The sequence below is a fragment of the Pelodiscus sinensis genome, chromosome 21, assembly GCF_052426305.1.
Source record: "Pelodiscus sinensis isolate ZL-2025 chromosome 21, ASM5242630v1, whole genome shotgun sequence".
Lineage (NCBI taxonomy): Eukaryota > Metazoa > Chordata > Testudines > Trionychidae > Pelodiscus > Pelodiscus sinensis.
The window spans coordinates 21,406,205-21,423,243 of NC_143072.1; the positions used below are offsets into that span (position 1 = coordinate 21,406,205).

General features: G+C 41.5%; 1 protein-coding gene across 11 annotated transcripts in view; it reads left to right on the top strand.

The window, feature by feature from the left end:
* Positions 1-17,039, top strand: part of BCAS3 (BCAS3 microtubule associated cell migration factor) — a 590,230-nt gene that overhangs the window by 111,351 nt on the left and 461,840 nt on the right. For all 11 annotated transcript variants that reach the window (XM_014581354.4, XM_014581355.4, XM_025179224.3 and 8 more), the window contains exons 10-11: positions 9,008-9,084; positions 11,192-11,275. In XM_014581354.4, the coding sequence (XP_014436840.1) occupies positions 9,008-9,084; positions 11,192-11,275 (161 nt within the window). The remainder of the gene's footprint in view (positions 1-9,007; positions 9,085-11,191; positions 11,276-17,039) is intronic.

Here is a 17,039-nt window from a genome sequence, read left to right on the forward strand (position 1 = left end):
AATGGATGTAGATTTGGAGTCCCTAGAGTATACTATAAAAGACAGAACATATGTAAGGTGTCTTGAGATAACCCTGTGGGCTCAGTCTGAGGGAAAACTATGATGTTGACATGGACAATGCCGTTCTTTTCCTCTTAAAGTTTTATTCTGTGGCACATAAATCTGAGACGGTTTTAACAGCATATCAGCTTACATTGCATGTGGAAAGGAGACAGAAGGGCACATCCCCTTTCTCTGTACATGGAGCCATACTTAATTGTCAAAGTGCCATTTGTTTTATATAAAAAGTACAATCTAAAAATAAGTGGCTGCAGTGATTAGAAATGTCCGGTCTTCTTGAGACAAATAAACTTATGTTCCAATTTGTGTTTAAAGCCAAAAGCTGCTGTGACAGAGCTCTGTTCAGTGCTCTTGACTCAATAATTACGCACAAGCATAGGCGCCGACTCTGTGGATGTGCTGAGGCCGGAGCACCCATGGGGAAAAATTAGTGGTTGCTTAGTGCCCACTGTCAGCCAGGCTCCCTGCTCTGCAGCCCTGTTGACCAGCTCTTCCTCCTCCCTCCCTGTGTTTCCTGCCCACTGCAAGCAGTGTGGCGCATTTGACTTGGGAGCGGGGCAGGGCTTGTGGGAAAGGATGGAGCGGGGGTAGGGCAAGAGTGTATGGAGGGGATTGAGCACTCCATGGCTAGAGGGGAAGTTAGCACCTATGCATACCAGAATTTTTCAGTCAATTATGCAAGTTATCCCCCTGATTACCAAGAAGTTCATGCTCAAAAGGAGTTAGGCTTCTAACTCCTGTTGGTTTCAAGAGACAAGGTGGTTGAAGTAATTTTTCCTGGACCAACTTGTGTTGGTGAAAGAGACACTCCTCCTCCCTCTGTCCCATTTTCTCACTACCTTTTAGAGAAAAGTCCTGCAACTTGATAGAAAATGATCTACGAAAGTAGGGCTACAAAAGTAAAAATGGTCCTATTGAGTGAGATGAACAGTCCATCTAGGCTAGTAACCTGTCTCCTGACAGTGGCAGGCACCAGATGCTTCAGAAAGAATAAAACACCATTTGTCGAATTATCCACGTGCTATTGTCCAGTCCCAGCATCTGGCCATCAAAGTGTTTGGGACATCTGGAGCATGGCTGACCCATTGGATAGATCTACCTTCCATGAACCTATCTAATTCTTTCCTGAATCCAGTTCTACTTTTGGCCTTTACAACACCCCTGGAAGTCAGTTCCACAGATGGATTATGTGATGAAGTGCTTTCTTATTTTTGTTTCATATCTCCTGCCTACTAATTTAATTGGGTGGCCACCTAGGTTTTGTAGAGAGATAAATAACACTTCTTTCATCACCTTTTTGGCAGCACATATGGTTTTAGAACCACAGAAATGTAAGTCTGTAGGGGACTTCAACTGATCAGCTGGTCCAGTCCCTTGCACTTCTTATAGACTGCATTTTATAGACCTCTAGCATACTCCCCATAGCCATCTTTTTTCTAAGCTGACTAGTCCATCATTTTCCATATTTCTCCTCACTCATATGGATGCTGTTTCACACCTCTAGTGATTTTTGTTGTTGTGCTGCACTGCATTTTTACCAATTCTAATGTATCTCTCTTTAGGTGGGGGACAAGAATGGCACACATTATTCAAGGTGTGGAGCGTGCCTTGGAGTATATAGTGGCATGATGATGGTTTTTTATTTTTCTCCATCCCTTTCTTTATGTTACCTAACATGCCATTTAGCATTTTTTAACTGCTGCTGCACGTTCGATAGGATAACTCAGGGTTTAAGAGTAAGCCTGGAAAGCTTGATTGGTTTCATTCCTGTTATGTGCTATATGACTTACTTCATAAAGGCCCTGTTTTGCCATTCACTGATTGTTTAAAAGCTGACTGGGTGAAGAGGTGAGCATTGCTTTTTCTCCTCTAACCACCCTGCCTCCATTCATGCTGCTCTTACTGAAACTAGAAGAGGAGTTTTTAAAAGACACTTGTGAAAGGAAAAGTTCTTTCTGAGATGGAGGGGCTTAGCTTTCTTCAGGGGCAGAAGGCAGCAGGGAGATAGTCCTGTTAAGAGCTCAGAGTTTTGCATAGCACAGGGCTGTTGAGAAATAATACAGCTCATACCCCTTTCCTTCTCACCACTCCATGAGCAGGGATTTCATAATTGCCAAGAGGTTTACGGTACTATATTGGTTTAATCAGCATTCTGGTACCATGGCTGAGATCATTCAATTTCCAGGAAAATCAAATGTGCAAATTTAGTGTAAGAAGACTAAAACTTAGTTGAGTTGAACAATCACAAACTGTGTGATGATTTTGAATGTATATTTTAAAATAATGCAGTTCAGTAATGAAAACCCAACAATTTTACACTTATATTACCTAGGGAAGTAGTGGGAGTCTCCATCCCTAGTCTCGGCTTGACAAAGCCCTGGCCAGGTTGATTTAGTTGGGATTGGTCCTGCCTAGAGCAGGGGGCTGGACTTGATGACCTTCTGGGGTCTCTTCCAGCTCTATGATTCTATGATTATTTAAAAATGTATTTCTGTTTTTGCTGAAGAACTTTACAAGCATTAACGAATTTGGTCTCTGTTACCATTGTGAGGTAGGCTAGTAGTATTCCCATTTTACTGATGAGAAGAATGTGGCACAGATTAGGTGACTTGCCCAAGTAGTCACAGGAAATCCTCAGCACATCTTACAATAGTCTTACTCTTAAATTGGGATTTAAAAAAAAATCTCAATTCTAGTCTTTGGCCTTCGCCACAAACTGACAACTCATTTTTCTGTCTATTAATTTGAGCAAAGAGAGAGTAATTGTGTATTTTAGAAGTATTTAAATTGGCCTCTACTATGTGTTCACCTTTTCATAAGGGGGGGAGTAAACATCCCTGTAAAGCATGTTATAGGACCTAGTGTGGCTAAGTACTTGTATGATTTCCTGTTCTTCTGAAAGGGCTTTCCCTTAGTGATCTCCTCTTAGGTGACCTCTTAATACCTTCATTAAAACTTGGAAACTTTGGTCTTCTTGACAATTAGCATTGCTTTCTCATTACATTAATTTTCATTGTATACATGAAAGAACTGCTGCTGTTATTGCTTAGAACGGACTTTTCTTCCGTTGTTTTGAAGTTTAGTAGAAGTCAAAGTTAATCTTTAAGAGAGTCAGGCTTATAACGATTGGATAGCAAAGCCTGTCAGGTCACGCTGTTTGCCGAGTAGAGGATGTTCTGCTGACTCCAGCTGTAAGTGTTTTTTTGGATAGCAGAAAAACAGTTTGCTTGCCTTCCCATACAATATAACCCTTTGTTTATTCGCATGGTACAGTCGGATTTCAAAACTCCTGGAGTCACAAAGGAAAGAAATGAAAAGGATTGCTTTCTTTTTTTTTACTTAATGGAGAGAGGAGAGTTTAGCACTGAAGTGAATTGCTTACTTTAGTAGATGCCATTATTGGAACTGACTGATTTGCAAATAGGAAGCATATTAAGTTGACCAATTCTAATTCAGGGTATGTCTACACTACCCCGCTAGTTCGAACTAGCGGGGGTAATATAGTCATCCGCAGTTGCAAATGAAGCCTGGGATTTGAATTTCCCGGGCTTCATTTGCATGAAGCCGGCCGGCGCCATTTTTATATGCCGGCTAGTTCGAACCCCGTGCCGCGCGGCTACACGTGGCACGGAGTAGCTAGTTCGGATTAGGCTTCTAATCCGAACTAGCTGTACTCCTTGTGGAACGGATTAGAAGCCTAATCCGAACTAGTTACTCCGTGCCGCGTGTAGCCGCGCGGCACGGGGTTCGAACTAGCCGGCATTTAAAAATGGCGCCGGCCGGCTTCATGCAAATGAATCCCGGGAAATTCAAATCCCGGGCTTCATTTGCAACTGCGGATGACTACATTACCCCCGCTAGTTCAAACTAGCAGTGTAGACATACCCTCACATAGTGTACACAAACTAGTAGTGTAGACATACCCTCACATAGTGTACTGCTCATAGCATAAACAACACGGAGTCCTGTGGCACCTTAAGGACTAACACATTTATTAGGGCATAAGCTTTCATGGGCTGCAGCTCTCTTCATCAGATACATAGTGAAAATTTCAGTTGTCAGGAATTTATACAGGGTGGACCTTGCTATTCCAGCAATATCCATGGTCCAGCATGATTTTAGTTAGATGGATATCCACTTATTGTGGGCGTGACCAAGTTTCTCACGGTCCCATGAAGTTTATTTACAGCCACCAGTCCTGGCTCTCCTTGTTCTGCGTTGTTATTTAGCTCTAATTTACCCCATAATGTCTCTAAGAGCCCAGTAAGCAGTGGTAGTGCTGGTAATGCTGCTAGACAATATTGACCTCCCATGGCCCAGAAATTCTCTGGTTTGGCCAGGTCCCGAGGTGCCGAACTAGAGCGGTTCAACCTGTACTGTACATACATACAGAGATGCAAGTGTTTCATCAGTGCTAACAAGGCTAATTCATTATACCTATAGCATACTGATGGCACCTGCTACTAGAGATACTCTAAATTTTCTGTATAGACTAATTTCTGCCAAAGAAATGAGACTTTGTATGTTTCCTTACTGTCTTCAGTTCATTCAGATGATGAGGAACAGCTTTCTCTTTCAAAAGGAGTTGGTCTTTAAATGCTTACTTTTTGCCAGGTTGATGTTGTTTTTGCTATCAGTAAATATCAGTTTTGTTATTAGGTTGATATCAATTTGTTCTTTTGGGGTGTGTCTACATTGTGCTGTAGGTCAAAAGAAGCTATGCAATTTGACCTACACAAATTGTGTATCTTATTTCGATGTTATTTCGAAATAGCTTAGGGTATGTCTACACTACCCCCCTAGTTCGAACTAGGGGGGTAATGTATGCATACCGAACTTGCTAATGAAGCCCGGGATTTGAATTTCCCGGGCTTCATTAGCATAAAGCCGGCGCCGCCATTTTTAAAAGCCGGCTAGTGCGAACCCCGTGCCGCGCGGCTACACGCGGCACGGGCTAGATAGTTCGGACTAACAAGCCATTCCGAACTATCTGTACACCTCGTTCCACGAGGCGTACAGATGGTTCGGAATAGCTTGCTAGTCCGAACTATCTAGCCCGTGCCGCGTGTAGCCGCGCGGCACGGGGTTCGCACTAGCCGGCTTTTAAAAATGGCGGCGCCGGCTTTATGCTAATGAAGCCCGGGAAATTCAAATCCCGGGCTTCATTAGCAAGTTCGGTATGCATACATTACCCCCTAGTTCGAACTGGGGGGTAGTGTAGACATACCCTTATTTTGAAATTTGGTGCTGTCTACACAGCACTGATTTCAAAATAATTTGCTATTCCGAAACGTCTCTTATGCCTCCTGGAATGAGGTTTACAGGGACGTCGGAAGAGTGAGCCCGTTATATTTCGAAATAACAGGTGTGCTTCAAAGACGTGGAATAGCTATTTCGGGATACCTCTGTATCCCGAAATAGTGTTGCACTGTAGATGTAGCCTTGATGTCTATCCCAGAGTAGTAGTGGGGTTTGGAAAGCACAGATGGCTGGCTGAAACAAACTTTAAAAATTAACGTTTTTGTGGATGTCTGATGTACGGGAGGGGCAGGGTTAAACATTCAAATGATCTACATGTCTTTACTGAAACAGATAGCAATTGCACAAGCTGAGATAAGCATTAAGATCTTACTGGTCTATAACAATAATGCCATCGGAAGAACACTTTTTTGTATTTACAACCTTAGAAGGATTTTTGCATTCTTCCCTTAAGAAGCTCTGCCTGCTCACATTTTATGCCCTTTCAGAATCCAATACCTATTGTGGCATCTTACGCTCTGCTTTCATTTTCCTTCATGAAATCAAAAAGGTGAAAAGGCATCTTACAAAATATTCACTTGGGTTTGCTTTCCTGGCTTGAGATAAGTTTAGTGGGATGAATTGCTGCTATTTCTGTTTCCATGGCTTCATAACCTTTGAAATGGCTTATTATGATTTTTTGAAATTTATAGTGTTCTCACCTCTACTCCAAAAAACAAATATTGGGCATGATTTAACCCATGCAACATAATGAGTTTAATATCGACTTGTACATATGTCCAGAAAGAAGTATCTTCAAATATATAGATGGATAAGTCTCTCACATGGATGGATAAATATGCATTTGAGATTTTTAAATCTCACACTTAGTATCTAAAAATAAGTTTGATCTGTGTGTGCTAATCAATTGTATTAAATCTCTTCCAACAATGCACAGTCTGGAAAATAATGCCATAGGAAGATACGTTGTCTTTGTTTTCACTAAAATACTGACTGAGTGGCTATTTAAGAAGCAAATGATAAAGGTCTAAAGCTAGTGTGAAAAGGGTGTTGTACTAGAGTTATTCTTATCCATAGTCAAGGAAAAGATTTCCTTGTTCTTATACTGATCAATATACAAAAATTTGACCCATGAAATAAATGGGTGAAATAGAAGTGTAGCTATGTTTAGCTTTCTCTTTGTATGTCACTTTTCCATTGGTAACTCCAGCATTCTGTAGTCGGCAAGTCCTTCCATTCCCTTCTGTTGCTAAATGTGTGTACTCTTCTAAAATGCTGTTTGACTGAGCCCAGCCTATCCTTTAGGGTTTGGATTAACCAAGCTTCCAGTAAATGACAGAGGCATGTCACGTATTAAATGCTTTTTTTGTTTACCCTTTATTGCTATTTACTATGAATAGTTAATTTTTGTACACTGCCTAGAAGATTTCTTCTTAAAAATTATGTGTAGTTTTCATATTTTGTACTCCCCCTTCCCTCCGCAAGACAATTAACATGAATACATCTCCCTTAGTCGGCCATGCAAACATGTAGATGCTGTTTTAGACAGTGCCAGCCTCAGTCCAGCAAATAGGAGGACTGCTTCTATGGTTAAAGTTACTTTACTAGCTTGGGGCCTTACTGCATTAGCTTTTCTCATTTGGTCACTCAGAATCAAATCATGCATCAGGCACCAATTCTGCAATAACAGTGCTAGAAGTTTGTATGTGTATGAAATCCCGTTGATGTTAATGGCAGAATACATTGTGATTAGGATCAGCACAGGTATATCTATTAGCAGGACTGAATGATAGCAAAAATGTTACCCATTTTTTATATCTAAAGGCCCCAGTTGGGATATCTTTGGATTTCATAATACTATGGCTGTGCCTACACTGGCAAGTTATTCCGGAAAATCAGCCGCTTTTCTGGAAAAACTTGCCAGCTGTCTACACTGACCACTTGAATTTCTGGAAAAGCATTGACGATCTAATGTAAAATCATCAGTGCTTTTCCAGAAAAATTATGCTGCTCCCGTTCGGGCAAAAGTCTTTTTCCGGAAAACTGTTCCGGAAAAGGGCCAGTGTAGACAGCACAGTAGTATTTTCCGCAAAAAAGCCCCGATCGCGAAAATGACGATCGGGGCTTTTTTGTGGAAAAGCGCGTTTAGATTGGCCACGGACGCTTTTCTGGAAAAAGTGCTTTTCTGGAAAAGCGTCCTACCAATCTAGATGCGCTTTTCCGAAAATGCTTTTAACGGAAAACTTTTCAGTTAAAAGCATTTCCAGAAAATCATGCAAGTGTAGATGTAGCCTATGTGTTCTCTCTCTCTCTGTCTGTTTGCTTTTTTTATATATAATGAGACAGTCCCTGCATATATATGTGTGTATGTATATAAAAATAAAATAACGAGGCAATCCTTGCTACCAAGAGCTTGCAATTTAAAATGACGGAGGGAAAGCAAACTAGCCTGAGTTCCACAGTAAGAGCGTAGCTTTTAGTTCCATGTTTTTTTCTTTATTTTTATGTAGGTTTTACTTTTTCTCAGTTCTCCTTCCAAATTGTCCTAAAACTTGTCTTTATAATATTTTTTATTTTAATCCCATTTCTTATAATTAACATTAGCATTTTCTGTATTTTATCAACTTTTGACTGTTTCTGTTTGTTACATTTAGCACCCCTATCTATTTTAAGTTAATTTAAAACGTTGGCCACTTTAAAATATGTATTTAACCTTTGCCTTGTCACATTTTTAAGAGTCTCTTCTTATTACTGTTATTTTCTGTGATTATTTAAAATTTTAATCCTAGTCTTATGCATCTTTTATTTTAAAAATTTAAGACTTTGTGTATCTGCATGTGCACCTGTCCACCTATTTTCCTTGATAACACAGACATGGAAACCGAGTAGAGTAAGTGTGGTCCAAGTATATTTGATCCTGCTTCACTGTAGAGGTTTAGACTAGATGAGCTCCTAAGTCCCTTCCAGCCCTATATACCTATGATTCTGTGAGCAATGGAAAGATTTTATTGTAAAGCTAACTGGAGTTCTGATGCTGAACTTGAGTAAATGAAGGTGATAACAAATGAGCAGTTTGACAGGAAGAAAGCACAGTTTTATAAACACTCCACAAAACAAGCACAGTTTGTCATAATAGGCAGTCTGAGAGAAGACTGTGAACACAAATACTTACATTAAAAACAAAGATGCAAAACCCACCCACACACCCCTAAATTGATTTTTATCTCATTGCAGTTATTTATCACCAGCAGGCAGTGAAATGAACTTAATTGTTGTTGTGTAAATCTATAGAATTGCTTGGATGAGAGTGTGGAGAAATCCACTTTTCAATGTACTAAAAAGCCCAGTAACTTCAGTGAAAAGTTAATATTGCATGCAGTTTTGAGGGATGGGTTTTTTAAAGTTGTAAAATCTATTCTTAATGCTGGCCTTCCAAAAAGATATTTAAAAAAATAAGAAATTCAAACATAAGGCAAAATTAGCATTTATCCTTAATTAACCAGCTGTTAATAACATCTCTTATCTAGCCACAATCTTATTGTCAGCTCTGAAAATGTAAGCATTTGCTGAGTGATATTAGCAATTTGAAGGCTCTTTGTTTAGATTTTTTGTTTTCTTAGCAATAAGTAAAATTCTTTGTGAGAAGTCATTAAGATATTTCTCAGTGCTGCCTTTTGAAAATTTTCAGGCTGCTATCCTTGTCCTGGGCCAAATATGAATCCCATTGCTCTTGGGAGCCGTTGGCTTGCTTATGCAGAAAATAAGGTAAGGAATGGCTTAAGTTTTAAATATTTTCTCTGATAGAGCAGCCAGAATGGTTTTATCTAAACCACAGGAACAAACTTAATTTCATAAAAGGAAGCCACAGTCTTAAAGGACATTGACAATGATGGTAGGCCAAAAATTAGACCTACCAGCTGTGTTTTTTGGCAGTTATATCATTCTTCTACTCTGTGTAACTTATTCAACTGTGTGAATTTACAGGGCCTGAATATGTAAGAATAGTACTGACAGAAAAAAGAGTTTTCAATGCATGGTTGCATCTACAGCTCGGTCAGCAACTAACACCTTAACAATTAAGCCAGCTTTTTGAAGAATAACTCTCAATATTCTGTAAGACAGATGTGTACCTCTTTTATAATTGGGGGAAACTGAGTCACAAAATGGTCTGAGAATTTGTCCAAGACCACACAGAAAGTGAGTGGGTAGAACAGGGATTAGAACTAAAAAATTCCTGGCTTCCTGCCTCCAGGCTCAACCCATTAGACCACAGCTGTCTTTGAGAATGTAAAATATTGAATTAGTTGTGATTATTTTCAGAGTCAAAAGAGAAAAATTAGATGCCAAGGAAAGTAATTAGCAGTCTTTTTATCCAGTGTAGCCCTAAAAAAGAATTGCAAATTCAAAACAAGATGTGTTTGAAAACTTTACCTTTAGTGACCAGATTATGGTTTGTTTTAGAAAAAGGAAGGACTTACCTTGTTCATGTTCACCCTTGGTTACGTTCCTGTGACAGGAATAGCTGCTTGAAAGAAATGAGCCAAACACCATCAGAGAGGCAGCTTTTACTAATTTGCCTGCTGTTATACCTCTGTCCAAATTTAGGTCTGCCTCTTGATGAAACTCCACACCCATCGGTCAGCTACAGTGTTGTTCAATTTACAGATTCCTCTGTAAGTTTTGCAAGTGCTGCTGCTGTTGATGCAAATTTAAACAACAAATTATTAAAATACATACATCAAAAAGGAACTTGCGCTACTGAGGTTTCTCTCAGCTACACTGAATATTGCTGTTGTCTATAAAATTTTTACCCATTTTAATAGAAGTGAAAAGTGACATTTTCAGGAAAAGATAAAAACGAGTAGTTCTGTGGCACCTTAGGGTGTGTCGCCATGCAAATTGTGTTTCTTATTTCATGTCTATTTCAAAATAGACTATTTTGAGCCATCCCTTAACTTCTGTGCAATGGGGTTTAGAGGGATGGTGAAATAGCGCACCTGTTATTTCGAAAAATATTTCAAAATAACGGGTGCGTTTCTAAGACATGGAGTAGCTATTGTGGGATACCTCAGTATCCCGAAATATCTCTGCTGTGTAAATGTAGCCTTAGAGACTAACAAAAATATATAGGACCATGAGGTTCCTTGGGCAAAATTCACTTCTTCACATGAGCTTGAGAAGATACAGCTTAGGGTGATTTTTCAACCAAAATGGTAGGAAGGAGCAGCTACAGAGTTGACATTTTCTGTGTGGCAACATAAATATCAGTCACTCATTTGGCATTGTTTTGAATCAGCAGGCTTCATTAGTTGTTTGATAGGGGCTAGAGGTGTCCTGTTTTGCTTTATTAATAATAAAAGAAAAACAGTCTAGAAGCATCGCAAGTGCAGACATACATGATAGCTACAAAGCCCCAAATATTAGTAATGTGCATGTAGCTAGTTTTTTCCTTTTGTCATTTTTCTGCTTGCTGAAGCCTGTATAATAATAAAAAAAAAAAATGGAGAGGGAGAAGCCACATCCAAATTCTTAGGATGTCAAATATTTAATCTTACATAGACATAGCTAAAGCCGTTGATTATATTCATTTAAATTTATTTGCAGTAACGCTGCCAGACCCAAAATCCCACCATTTCAAAGTTTATAAATTCTTAGGGACTACTCATCTGGTAATTGAAAACCGAAGCTGAGCATGCGACAGTCTGGGTGGCACCCAGAAGATTATAAAAAGGGGTTAAGTGTCTCAGCAGGGCTTTTTGCTATTTGTATGAAAAAGCACGCCACTGTACAGGATAAATAAGAGCTATGTTAATGGGTTACGGGGTTGTGTAGTTTAATAATAGTGACTTGCTGGCTGTCTTTCTTCTCGCAGCTGATCCGGTGCCATCAGTCCCGTGGTGGAGCCTGTGGAGACAACATTCAGTCTTACACTGCCACAGTCATTAGCGCTGCCAAAGTGAGTACATCAGCAATCTCTGGAAGAAGTTACCATGTGCAGTGATTATCAGATTCCCTTGCTGAGCTGTATAGAGATCCCCCTCCCCATTCACAAAATAGAAAAGAATCTAAGAAAGGTGCTGGAATTGCTTTACTAATAAAATGAAATATAGAGGCCGGATCCTGCATGTCTCTGAGCAGTGATTGCTCAGCACTCTCAATAAGCACTCAGCTCCATTCAGGATATGACCTTTTATATTTTAAACTTTTATTCATATTGCTCCCATGAGCCAAGGCTGGTATTCTCATTTAAATATACTCAGGCAGGGCTGTGATCTCTTAGCATGCTGATGGTCTGTTCGTAAACGCAGTAGTACCGGTGCTTGTTGGGCATATTTGCTCCAGTATTTAATTTTTACTGTATTTCAGGGAGGATAAAATTGTACTTGAGGGATAGAAGGGCTAATTCATTACATACATAATACTATAGCTGGCTGAATTTCTTACGGCAAATAATTTATTTGCTGGTATGATTTGGCAAATAGTTTTGGCTGGAAGAACATGAGGGGAGCAAATTCTAAAAGCATTAAATGTTTCATTTCAGTATTTTCATAGTTAAAAGTTTTGACTTTGGAAACAATATTTGTTTAGAATGTTAGGTAGACTTACCAACCCCTCACTCCAAAAGTTTAATAAAACCCTCAGTTCCTCCTCCCCCCAAAAAAGCCCCCTAATCTTTTCTGGTTAAAGGAAACATTTTGTTAAACCATGTTTTTTGTTTTGTTCTTTATTGCCAAGAAAAAAACTACAAAATTGTTATTTCAGGTTGACAGAAACCAAATTATTTTTCAGGTTTTTTTTTAAAATTCAGTCACCAAACTAAAAAAAAAAGTTATTCACTCTGCTCTAGTTATTATAACCTTCCAAAAGGCCTCTGAGTGCTAATAATAATGTTTACATTTAGATACCAGTGCCTTTGGTTTGCTTAGTTGTAACTATGTTCTGCTGGATGCTTTAGAGTATTCATGGAAAAATCTTAGGCAGGCCAAAGAGCGTGCATTTTTTTCTGGAGATTTTACCTCTTGCGTTTGGCCAAGTTGGTTCTTTTTCACACACACAAAAAAGTGAATTTTCGTGTTGGCTGGCAAACTTCATGCTGATTACTAGCTTTTCTTACAACCGCAAGGCTTGTGATTTGTGAAATACACAACAAAACAGTTCTAATCATAGGGATTGCAAAGAGAATCTAAATGACAGCATGGAATAGAAAGCACCACTGCACTGAACAAAACAACAGTTTAAAGAACCCACAAAGGGAAGCAAAGGTCAGGCTGTTTCATATAAAAGCAAATAAAACAAAAATGAATGTGTTCCATCAAGAGGGCTTTAGAACCCAACTGTGCTGTGGTTGGAGGGGGAAGAGAAATCACAGGTTTTTACATTGTTGAAGAAAAATTAGATTCTTTTTTCTCCTGAAGATAGAGTGTTAAATCCATAATATCTGCTTGGAGTTCCTTCACACTCAGTGGAAAAAATCCTTTCCATCTCATCAGCATTACCATTTTTTTTTCAAAAGGGCAAATGGGCTGCAATAGTATTTACTATAATTGTGGTAAAATAGGCTGGATTGTTGTTTATATGAGGGTCACTTTACACTGCCAGAGCAGCATAAAGTGGCCTTAATGTAAGCAAAAGTCTGGCCTGATACATCATTAGAAAGAGCAGGCCACAATGTTGTTATGAACAACTGAGTAGCACACATTCAATGATTCCTGCAGTTCACAGGCTATTTTTTTGTTTTGTGTTAGGGTGAAACGAACAGTCAGAGAGGGTCTATCTAGCAGAAAGCACAAAGGGTCCCTAGACAAAGCTATATATTACAAATTTTTAAGGCCCGTATGAACCATTATGACTATCTAGTTTGACCTGCATCATAAAGATGAGAGAATTTCATCCAATCATACAATCCCAGTATAGACATATTTGGAAATAAATAGGTAGTCACAGGGAAAGTATTTGTATAACCACAGCAAAGAAAAATATGAGACCCTATATAACAGCGAGGTGTAACAATTAGCTGGAAAAATATAAAAAACTAGGAGATAATTTGTACTTAATGCCACGGTGTTCAATCCGTTCTGAAGCACTAGCCACGCTACCGCTGTAGCAAACTAGCCACACTCAACCTGCCAAATAGCCACAACGGCACTAATGCATACTACTAACCTGCTGATACTTAGGGTAGCCCTTCTGGTTAGGTACTGCGGGGAAAAGTGGAAATCTTCATTCACATCCAAATGCCATGCCATGACTCTCTTGTCAGTTGTTAAGGTTCTTGGTTAGCAGTGATCCCATTGTGTAAATGGGGGTGGGGGAGATTCAGGGACTCTTGTATATGTTCAAAGTGCTGAATATGATGTACATTTAAAAGTGACATCAATTTGTGATGTAGATTGGGGTGGGGAACCTAAGGCCCAGTGGCTGGATGCGGCCCCTTGCTTGCCTGGATCCAGCTCCGGGGCTCAGGGTCCCCTCCCCAAGCATTGGGGAGCCCCTCCTCCCAGTGTTCCCCTGTGGGGCTGGCACACACACAATCTACTAGTGTGGGCCTTCCTAGTCTCTGGTGTGTGAGGGGAATGTGAGGAGCGTCTTATTCCTTTCCAGTCAGGGGTCACATCAGGGAGGGTTTGTTGGTTTTTTTTTTTTTTTTTTTTTTTTTGCTTTTCACTTGTGTGCGGCCCCCAACTGATTTTTTTTTCTATGGGTCAGCGTCCCCGACCCAGAAAAGGTTCCCCACCCCTGTTAGAGAAATAAACTGGCCACTTTGCAAGCCTGGGTGGAGTTTGGGTGGGAATGGGGAACAGTGGAGACAACCTACTGGGGGGGATTTTGGCTGAGGGGGTTTGAGACAGTGTTCATCATCCTTCCTGCTCTGTCCCAATCTCTTTTTTCTGTAGTAGTTGGGGGGGCTGCTGCTTCAAACTTCTGCCCTCCTTCCTTTTCTGCATGGAATCACAGGCAGCATCTGGGTTTATCCCAACCACTGCAGCTGCCATAGGGCAGTACAAGCTGGGGTCTTGGCTCTTGCCTGCTGCTGAAGTTGGAGTAGCCCTGTTTGTCCTTCCTTTCCCTAATATGAGGGATTTCTGAGAAGAGTGCTGGGGGCTGGGCTGGTCCCCAGTTACGGGGTCTGCAAGATACATCCTCCCTGTGTGGAGACACTGGCAAACAGCTGAGTGGATTTTTTTTTCACTTTTCACTTGGCATCCAGGAGGTTTGGTTCTGGGGACTTTAAATTACAATTCTTGCCACTGTACTAGATTCCGGTGCAGTTGGTGGGTTCAAAGGTGTTTTCCACTGGGCCCTAAAGCATAATGGGTGGTTTGGACACTGGTCCTGGGGACTAATGAAACATAATGACAGGGGTGAGCCTTTATGGTCGGTGTGGCTTGTAGCTCTCCTCTCCTCTGCCAAGGAAGAGGGGAGGAGATTGGGATTCTGGTATCGTCAGAGTTCCTCGGTTGTCCTGAGTGTGTGTAGAGAAGGTATGGTGTTCACACTCACTTTCAAGGCAGGGTCTCAGAGTCTATTGGTGCCATTTCAGATCACTGGAATAAACGTGTGGGATAGCGTTGGGTGATACATTCTAATTTGTTGTTCATAACATTGTAGCCACCTCATTTCTCCATATCCTTTGCTTGTTTCAGCATCCACATCGGCAGACAGTAATTATTTACAGCTGGAAATATTGGTGGTCAGGAGGCTATTTTATTGTTGGCCAGGGTCCAGCTGATTAGTACAAATCCAATACAAGTGGATGCTCCACTTTTTCAAACACTTATGCGCACGCATAAATTATGTAAATAGTCCGAGTGAAGCCAATGGGACAACTTCCCATGTGCACGTGTAAGCATTTGGTGGGTTGGTGTCTTAATTATGGTTCTGCTTTCTGTTGACAGGTTTGTAACTTTTGAGTCTGTTCGCAAATCGAAAGTAACAAACAATGTTAATCACTTGGGTCCGATTTAATCAAGCTGCATGCTCGTGCTATAGTGAGCAAAATGCCATTTTCTGGCAAATACACACTCCAAATATCTGTGGCCTTTTGCCTTTCCCATTACCTCACCATCAACCTTACTGCTTGTGTAAGTAAGTCTTCCTTTATAGGCCTCAACTGTGATTATATCTTATCGGCATGAAATTTATCCCTTTGATCAGTGGAGGTGGTAGCTATTTTTAAAGTGGATGTCCTTTTTTATTCCCCAATCTGTCCCTTTTGAATTCAGCACAGTCCCATAAAAGTTCTAGTTTTCTCAAATGGCTTGGAATTTAGCCTTCTTCAGGTCTTAATTCCAATCTCTTACTGAGGGAAGTGAAGGAACCTTTGCGTGGAAAAGGAAGATAGTTTGGTAAGGAGTAATAGTGAAAAGACCCAATCTGTGTGCTCTCACTTGGCCATCCTCAGAGGAAACATTCAGTAGTTGTGCAAGATATTTACTATGATGATATTTGATGGGTTCCCTTGAAAAGTGCCTCAGTAGCTAGCAGTATTTTTCCCTCCCTAGTGTGGTTCCATGAATTTTATCAAATGAAGTAGGCCTCCTGTTTAATCAGCAAATTCAGCAGTTACCCATAATGCCTTTATCTGAAAGCGCTAGAGCTACCCAGGTTGACATTTAATGCCAAGTTCGAAACCACAGTCACATTAGGTGACTCTTGGTGCCAAAGGGTTAAACTTTCCCTTTTTATCCTAGCATTATGGGAGAATCTCCCAATATCGTGGCTCTAGTATCTGATGATCTTTATTTTAGATGTCTAGAAGGATTGAGTTTTGAACAGACAGAGTACAGGCAGTCCAGTCCCCGGGTTACGTACAAGATAGGGACTGTAGATTTGTTCTTAAGTTGAATCTGTATGTAAGTCGGAACTGGCATCAGCCGCTGCTGAAACTGATCAGTTTCAACCGTGGCTGAATCTGGACACCAGTTCTGACTTACATACAGATTCAACTTAAGAAACCCAGGCGTCCCCAAGTCAGCTGCTGCTGAAACTGATCAGCGGCTGATTCCAGGAAGCCTGGGGCAGAGCAACTCTGCCTCGGGCTTCCTGTAGTCAGCCGCTGGTCAGTTTCAGCAGGCTGACTTGGGGACGCCTGGGGCAGAGCAGCTGGGGTGCTGCTGGGTTGCTCCAGTAGCGCGGCTCCTCGGCGCTACTGGAGCAACCCAGCAGCAACGCAGCTGCTCTGCCCCAGGCGTTCTGATTCAGCCACTGCTGAAACTGACCAGCAGCGGCTGAATCAGGACGCCTGGAGCAGAGCAGCTGGGGTGCTGCCGGGTTGGTCCGGAGCGGCGCTGCGGCACCAACCCGGCAGCCCCCAGCTGCTCTACCCCAGGGGTAGGCAAGAAAAGCCTGGTCTGCTGAGGGGGGGGACACTAGCTGCACCCCCCCCCCCCAGCAGACCAGGGAGACGGGGGTGGCGGGACCGCCCAAGTCCTCCACGGCTTTGCTCCGTCTCCCTGGTCTGCTGACCTGGGAGACGCGGAGCAAAGCCGCAGAGCACGCGGGCAGCGGGACAGCCCAAGCGCGCCTGGGCTGTCCTGCTGCGGGCGTGCTCCAAGGCTTTGCTCCCCGTCTCCCTGCAGACCAGGGAGACGGGGAGCAGCTTTTCTCACCCCGGAGGACGGGGGCGGCGGACCGTGGTGCATCTGGGCGTCCCGCCTCTCCCGTCCTCCGGGGCGAGAAAAGCCCCGTTTGTAACTGCGGATCCGACATAAGTCGGATCC